Source organism: Echinops telfairi, unplaced genomic scaffold (assembly GCF_000313985.2).
Source record: "Echinops telfairi isolate 266 unplaced genomic scaffold, ASM31398v2 ScPeMD7_7458;HRSCAF=8496, whole genome shotgun sequence".
Taxonomy (NCBI): Eukaryota; Metazoa; Chordata; class Mammalia; order Afrosoricida; family Tenrecidae; genus Echinops; species Echinops telfairi.
This window is the reverse complement of record NW_022111358.1, coordinates 20,659,077-20,668,023: the sequence shown is the minus strand read 5'-3', so window position 1 is coordinate 20,668,023 and position 8,947 is coordinate 20,659,077. Positions and strand designations below refer to the sequence as shown.

The following is an 8,947-nucleotide window of genomic DNA, read 5'->3' as shown; positions in this document are numbered from 1 at the left end:
CAATAGAAACTGTGTGGGAAGGGAGACAATGGTCAGTATATGAAAATAATAATAATAATTCATAATTTATCATGGGTCATAAAGGGGGGGAGCTGGCACTAAGGGTTCAATAGAAAATAATGGTAGCAACATATGTACAAATGTGCTTGATACAATTGATGTATGAATTGCTACAAGAGCTGTAAGAGCCCTCAATATGTTTTTAAATAATCTACATTAATAATTAACACACCTATTGCTACTCCATTGAGACATAAATTGCCTCAATACAAAGATTTGTTGCTACTAGTTGTAGCTATCAATAAATCACTTTTCAATTTTGTTAAAATAATTCAGGTTAACCATTTTGCTCTTGAGCCAGCTGCTAGATGTTTTTAAAACTGTATTCAGGCAGTGTATTGGGTTAGAAATATGCTTTGTTTCTGGATCTGACATTTTTTAGGTAAGCAGCAATAGTTCCATACAGTTCTTATTTAGCTTTCCTTTAGTGCAGGAAAGATGTTTGGGTGGTGCAGTACTTAGGGCATCACACTGCTAAGCGAAACACCTGCAGATTCGGATCCACCAGATCCACTGCAGGAGAATGATGTGACAGTACGCTTCCTTAAAGAATACAGACTTGAAAATCATACAGGTCAGTTCTCCTTTGTCCTACACAGTTGCTAATTGACTTCATGGCCGCTGGTTAATGAGCAAGAAAAGGCTCCAAGGCTCTGGGCTTTTCAATGACTTAAAGCTGCACAGGAAGCGAACGCAGGTGATTGTGAGGAAGAATTCTTTGGGTTTGTTCAGTCAAGTCAAAGTGAGGAAACATATACTTAACATTAAAAAGAAAGTAAGAATTGCAGGGTAATCATAAACCAGAGACTACCTGTATATGCATATACACATATACACCAACACATACATGGACATATACAATGCACATGTGCATACACATACATATCAAGATCCATATATTACAAAGATTTTTAATTTAGAAAAATAATTAAACACCATGCTATCACCACCCCATGAATATACTGATATGTTCCCAGTAAGAATTTTTCTCTGCTTTCATAATTAGGAGTATTGGTAACCTGCTCCACAGTCAACTTTGCATCTTGGTTTTCTCTATCACTATTTTCTGCCTTAGGGTATTTTAGACAGATTATTTTATTATCTGCTATTGAACAGTTAAGTTCATTCTCTTCTAAAACATGGACTTCTCAAGTGTTTTCGATTCTGTATAGTCAAGAGTATTATAGAAAGCTAAATGAAGAATCACTGAAGTGGACATCTTCATACACACCACTTGCTCCTAGTGTCCCAAGTAAATTGAAGGAAAAGACAGAAAGACAAAGGGAAAGAGGGAGAATGAGAGATTGAGACTATCATTACACAGTTATTAGATTTTAATAATTTAAGGCTCAGCTATTAATTAATAATTATAGACACTGGTGAGACACCCTCCTCTATGTTGCCTGAGAACTCCCGAAGTGTGGCATAGTGAATTTGTGAATCAATCATGCTGTTTCATACTGTTGTAGAAATCAATAGACACTAAAATTAATCTATTTGTTGCCACGCCACTGTTGATTAAATGAAGTCAAGGAGAGTAGAGCTATGCTTCCTGGCTGATTTATTTAGGAATGTACAGTAAGGAAAATAAGCTCTTGAAGTTGATATTGTCATGTCATCTTGAAATAAGGATGAGAACCTCGTTACCAGGGTGGTAAGTACAATTACACCAAGCAGAATGGGGAACATCTGGCCCATGGCAACATCCGTCCCTCAAATCCTCAACGCCAGCTAACATCACACAACGCACCAAAAAGAAGCAGTTCTGGCCATCACATTAGGGTGAGTTAACAGAATGTTTGACTGAATTCAGTAGGTTAATTTTTAAGTTGATATTCTTGTATGTCCTGAGAATGATCTTATAAATATCCAAACGATCCTTGGCAGAAAAATGGATCCTGACGTACAGAGTCCCAGAGCCTAGTAGTTCTAAAATGCTATAATGATTAGTAAAGCCATTCTTTTAAGTTGAAAAAAATCTAGCTCTCTTTGGATCAATTTATTTTCTTATCTCTTTATCAAGTCTTAGTTAGCCTCAGGATCCTCAAATCCCACTGTTTTTCATACACTGTATTTTCCTTTAAGAATCCGGTATGTTGTGCCTGATTAGTAACACCATTAAGAGAGACAGCAACAAGGAGATAACAAGGATATCAGGGAAATGAAGAAAAAGTAGTAGGAGGAGAAGAGGAACCAAGACATATTTCCAGAGTCTAAGGTATTGTCTACTCTGAGGTCAGAACATCCGGGCTATTGTTCCTCTTGTGCAGAACAATTCAATAATAGCCTCTCTTGTTGACATGCTTCAAAGCAAAATCACTCTATATTTGTTCTTCAAGCAAACATCATATTTACTTTTAATAAGACTCTTTGCATGTTAGTTCAGAGAAAGAGGTTGCCAACAATAGTATAAAACCATCTAACTGAATTGCAATTAACTCGAGTTTACATCAATAAATAATATATTGCATTGAAACTGAAGAAAAGGAGAGACAATAGAAGTTATCTTGTCTGCCTTATGCTTGTTTTGTTTTCCCTGCACATGAAAACTATGCATTTTAGGACACTATGATGCAGATGAATTAATTTCTTACAGGTGTCTTAATTATTTTTTTTTATCCCAACTGAAGAAAGACTGCCTCCACTGGCACTCAACCCTTTTCAGATAAGGCATCTAATTTTAGAGGATTGAGTCCCTGGCTTACTTTGCTAAATGATCTAACAGCCTGTGAGTTTCAAAGCTAAAACTAAAGGTGAAAATTTCCTGAAAACACCTCCCATCCACAATGGGCATGGGAGTTGAAGTTCAGTGAGGGCATTAAAATAGATCTAAAAGCTCTTCAACTTCACAATTGAAGGATATATAGCTCTCAGAAGACTAAACAAACAACAACAAAAATAGAACCTGATAGTGGAAGGAAATGGTAGTTTGATAACTTCTACAACAACTGGAGGGATATAAGTGGATTACTTTCTATATTACAGATAGATCAAGCAGTAGATGTGGACTATTTGAGAAAGCGGGACATCAATGCTGTGGTCTTGAGAATGGCATGGGGTCATTGGAGCCATGCCTAAAATAGGAAGTGAAATTGGAGAGTGCTCCTGCAAGGAGTATCTCTGAGCCCACTAGGAAATTCTAGACTATAAAAAAGTGAAACCCATCTCTTGACATTAATATAAATTAGCAATGCTTACCTTGGATTAAGAATGGACCTTTCACCAGTTTTCTGTCTTGAAATGAATTGAAGTTTTTAAAATGAAATTAAGGAGAAGAAGGTGTTCACAGAGAGATGCACTTTCTTGTTTGCCCTGATGAGCGGGGACTTTGAGGCAGTTTCAGGGTTTTAGTAAAATAACAGTGGGTGGCATTTTTCACTTGGAGATCTCTCAGGAGATTCATATTCACTGTATTTATTTTTCATTTTAGGTATCAGATGAACATAAGAGATTAAATAATAATGATGATAATAATTTATCATAGAAAATATTGGACACATCGGCAATGCCTTCTATACAAATTTATTTATATGACCATCACACTAGGTTCTCAGTCTGTCCATAACTGGAAAAGTAACTGTCGGTTTCTAAGGTGATAGTCTAACTGCGTAAGAACACATATAGATTATTTCTTTTCAATTCTTTTAAAACTGATGACGATCTTCTGCAAACAAATTCATTAATATTTTTTAATGTTTTGCCAAATTCAAATTGTCCCTGACAAAGGACATCATTCTTGTAAAAACAGTGGGTAAACAAAAATAAGGAAGGCCCCCAATGAGTTGGATTTACACAGTGGCTGCAAAAATGGGCTCAAACGTAGGTGCGGTGGGAAGGATGGTGCATGACCCAGAAGTGATTCATTTGGTTGCGTACTGTGAGTTGGAAACAAATGAACAGTATCTAACAAGAACAAAGTTGTCATATTTTCTTTGTGTGTTTTTCCAAGCCATAATTGTATCTCTTCTGCATGTTTTATCTATTTTCTTTAATTCAAATAGTATCTGAAGCAAATAGTACCAGAAGCATTTTATTTCTGATATGCTCTTCTAATATTTGCAATTTTTTAATACTTCACAGCTATAAACTGATAGCACATGCTTTAAACACCTATGATAGCTCAACGAAGACTCTGATGATCTATTCTTAGGCTTTTCGTTAGAATAAAGATGCTTTCTCCATTGAATTGTCATTATAGAGTTTCTAATTTTAGTTTTACTTATAATCAATGATTGATATAACAGTCTAGAAAAACATCAACGTATCTGTATTTGTCCTTCATAGGGAGGAGACAAGAAATGGAGGTGTTGCATGAGACTACTTCATAGATTCCTGAATCTCTATGGCACTGAAAGAAATCATCTATGTTATGGTATTTAAAAATAAAGATCAATAGCTAAGCCTATTTGATATACTGCATAAGCTTCAGTCAGGAAAGGTATTAACCCTGTCCATGTTATAGGATTGTATGTTCACACTTACTGAATTTTTCTCATTTTTGCTGGCTTAAAAAACTCTAGTACCCCTGGAAAAACATTCTAAAGGGGGAAAAATATCTAGTTGTTGGGTTTTTTGAAATAAGAATGCTTCATATTCTGAACACATGGTCTTTACTAAAAGCTAAAAACTTCTTGTTTTCAGGATTCAAGCCTAAATTCATCTTGAAAAATAGGTAGGTGGTGCAATCCACATATTTGACTTTTCTTACCATATCCAATTTCCTCATGTCAATGTGATTAAAATTTTTGTGTGCAGTTTTTGGGGTTATGAAATATTCTTTCTAGAATTTCCTTAAGATGCCCTATTAATTTTACAATGTATTGTCACAGTATTAATGTGAAGTGTTGGAGGAAGACAATTTTGGTTCTATGAAGCTGGTTTTATCATTGCTTCATGTACTAGAAGACAAACAATAACTCTGATATCTAACAGTTTTATCATAAGCTAGAATTACCCTTAATAAATTAATAAGGAAGGTTTTGTATTGGACATTATTGGAAATGTTCATTTCTTTTAAAATTTTTGGTTTGTTCATTTTTAACAGTTTTACCAACATACAATTTATATAGAACACATTTTAATATTTTCAGTAATATTCATAAAAATAGGGTAAATTTTTCACCATCTTGGAGGTAACTTTATTGGTCTCATTAATTTATAATTGTACTTTTTGACCTAAAAACAACTATTTAAGGTCAAATTCAATCTTTCATTATCTTAAAACTGACAATTTTTAAACTAGTGAAGGGAATTTAATTCCATCAAATTGAAAACTCAAATAAAGTATGTTTATTAAAGTGAACCACGGGAATAGGATATAAGAATATATCATAAACAATAGAGACAATAAAATGGCTCCAAAGATTATATTGGAAAAATTATGAATTCAGCATCACAAAATATGACAAATGCTGGGAGAGTGCTATGGAACTCACTGTTTTCGTCCAGCGGTGCACAATGGAATGTTACAAGAAGAAACCGCCATGTGATGGGTCAAAAATGGAAGTAGTGTTTCCATTGGAAATTTGCTATCAAGAAAATCCCAGAATCTTGAAGGACAAGAAAAAGAAAAAAAAAAAAAACTAAAATGAAAGGAAACCTGAGATCATGTACAATTCAGAAAACGTAAACTGATCAGAATAGTGAGTTCTTTCTGCTCCCTAAAATGGGTTAGCAATTGACTTGAGAATCAGGAAGACATTACCAGAAAGGACAAAATGGGGTCTTTTATACACGTTTTATGCATACTAAGGGGTTTGGGTATGATTTGATTATTGAATTATCCTGTAGTGAATCACGAAATGTATTCGGAAATGGCATTTGCCTTAGAAACAGAACCCTGAGCCGACCATCTTCCAAAACAAGAGGGTCCTCTTGGGGGAAACTGGCAAGGAGAAGCTCCCCCGTTACTATAAGAACATTGGCCTGGGCTGCAAAACGCCCAAGGAGGCCATTGAGGGCACCTACACTGACAAGAAATGCCCCTTCACTGACAACATCTCTATCCGAGGGAGGATTCTGTCTGGCGTGGTGACCAAGATGAAGATGCAAAGGACCATTGTCATCTGCCGAGACTACCTGCACTACATCCGCAAGGACAACCGCTTTGAGAAGCGCCACAAGAACATGTCTGTGCACCTGTTCCCCTCCTTCGGGGACGTCCAGATCAGCGACATAGTCACCGTGGGCAAGTGCCGGCCCCTGAGCAAGACCGTGTGCTCCAGCGTGCTCAAGGTCACCAAGGCTGCGGGCACCAAGAAGCAGTTCCAGAAGTTCTGAGGCTCCCAGGGAAATAAAGTTATTTTTGGTCTCAAAAAAAAAAAAAAAAGATATAGCGTCTGGGGTCTTAAAAGATTGAAGGTAAACAAGCGGCCATCTAGCTCAGAAGCAACAAAGCCTACATGGAAGAACATCAGCCTGTGTGATCACGAGGTGCCGAAGGGATCAGTGATCTGGCGTCAAAGAACAAAAAATCATTTACCATTGTGTGCTCACCTCCATGATAGATCACTGAAGACAAATGGGTGCATAAGCAAATGTGGCAAAAAAAGCTGATGGTGCCTGGCTATCAAAACGTATAGCGTCTGGGGTCTTAAAGGCTTGAAGGTAAACAAGTGGCCATCTAGCTCAGAAGCAACAAAGCCCACATGGAGGAAGCATACCAGCCTATGCAATCACGAGGTGTCGAAGGGATCAGGTATAAGGCATCATCAGAACAAAAAATCTTACCATAGTGAATGATGGGAGGAGTGTGGAGTGGAGACCCAAAGCCCATTTGTAGTCCACTGGAAATCCCCTTGCAGAGGGGTCTGGGGGGGCGGGGGCGGAGATGAGCCAGTCAGGGTGCAGTGTAGCAATGATGAAAAATACAACTTTCCTCTAGTTCCTAATGCTTCCTCCCCACCCCCACTATCATGATCTGAATTCTACCTTGCAAATCTGGCTAGCCCAGATGATGTACACTGGTACAGATAGGAACTGGAAACACAGGGAATCCAGGGCGGATGATCCCTTCAGGACTGGTGGTGTCAGTGGTGATACTGGGCGGGTAGAGAGAGTGGGTTGGAAAAAGGGGACCGATTACAAGGAACTATATGTGACCTCCTCCCTGGGGGACGGACAACAGAAAAGTGGGTGAAGGGAGACATCGGACAGGGCAAGATATGACAAAATAATAATTTATAAATTATCAAGGGCTCATGAGGGAAGGGAGAGCGGGGAGGGAGGGGAAAAACTGAGGACCTAATGTCGGGGGCTTAAGTGGAGAGCAAATGTTTGGAGAATGATGAGGGCAATGAATGTACAAATGTGCTTTACACAATTGATGTATGTATGGATTATGCTAAGAGTTGTATGTGCCCCTACTAAAATGATTAAAAAAAATAGAAAGAAAAGAAACAGAAACCTCGTGGGAATATAGGAATGGAGGGTTTAAATATTTACCAGTTAGGAATAGTAGCTAGGCTGACCTGTACAGCTTAAGTGGAAAATACTATCTTCTCAAGCAAACATACTTTTGTATCTTCATATCTTACAAGTTTCCATAAAGTTCATATTTTGCTCACCAAGAGTCCAATGCAGATAGGTTAAGTGGCAGCGCTCTCTGGGGTAACACAAGAACTTTCACGTCTTTCATTCAATAACTCCACCCTTCCCTAGGAATTTGAATTCCTCTTCTAAATTTTCTTTATCAGCAACAAAGTGGAGAGAGAGGATATTAGGGATAACAATAGGTTTTTATAGGCAGTGACTGAATCTGAAGAGGTACCATTTGCCAATAACACTCAATGATATTCAACTGCAAGAAGGGATGGGGATATTATATATGTGTATGTATACATGTTTCTAAGTGGACATATTATATATGTTTGGGTAAACACAGCATATCCTGCCCTGATCTTCCCTTATTGTCCTGAGGTAGCAATTTTAGTTCTCCTCCAATATACTGAACATCTCTTGTCCCTAAAGAGTACAAACAACACAGATTTCCAGCTACTCACTTCATTGGGTCATGTAATCTCTAGTTGATACAGAATCCTTTTTCTGCTGACTGACTGGTTCCTTGTAGTACTATTACCTATGACCTGGAGTTGACCTACCACTTCCTTCCATAGTATTTGAACTTCTACTTCTGCTTCTCATGTTATGTGACATTTGTTGGTATGCTTAAAAATAAGAGATAAGCAAAAATTATAGGAAAGTAAGTTTACTTAAATATAAAAAAGATTTCAAATAATGAAAGTATTATAAACAAAAAAAAAATTTAACAATTTCAAGAAGGGAGTTCTCTGATTTGAAGTGTTTATTTGAAGTGTTTGTTCATTTCCAAGAGATAGCCATTTGGAAAAGCCAAGGGATATAGCTGATTTAAAGTCAAAAGAGGTATGTAACAGAAGTGAAGTCAGAAGATTAGATAGCCTCATAGCTAAGGACAGGTCACATGATTATAGGGTAGAAATGAGAGTAAGAGCAGGTGTACAGCAATGTGAAAAGGTTTACCTTTAGTCAAAGGTGATTTAAAATAGATTATTACCAGTCCCGTAGTCAGCCCAGGAACGGGCAGGCTAACCTGATGTGTCCTTGATTGAAATTGGAGTACAATGGTTGCATTACAATAAGGAATGTCACACCATGGTCTGAGGGCCCGGAACCAATATTGTCAACCTTTCTAATCTGCACCAGTGTACCTATTCCAATCATGGTCCCTTTCCCGCTTCTGAGTCCCATCTGTTGGTGTGATGAATTGACCAGCTGCCAACCATGATTCGGGGGGTTTCTTTCGGTCTCCGTGTCCTCTTGCAGTGCCCTTGCTTCTGTGAATCCTTGAACACCATTATGCCTCCTGCGGGTGGTCTCCCTCATCATGGTGATTTGTCTTTGTCTTGTC

The 8,947-nt window shown here is 37.7% G+C and overlaps 1 protein-coding gene across 1 annotated transcript in view; it reads left to right on the top strand.

The window, feature by feature from the left end:
- The window catches only part of LOC101657623 (40S ribosomal protein S11-like), a 9,390-nt gene extending 3,051 nt beyond the window's left edge, over positions 1-6,339 (top strand). Inside the window, exon 2 of the mRNA XM_004707397.1 lies at positions 5,890-6,339. Within this exon, the coding sequence (XP_004707454.1) occupies positions 5,890-6,339 (450 nt within the window). The remainder of the gene's footprint in view (positions 1-5,889) is intronic.
- Positions 6,340-8,947: the final 2,608 nt, after the last annotated feature.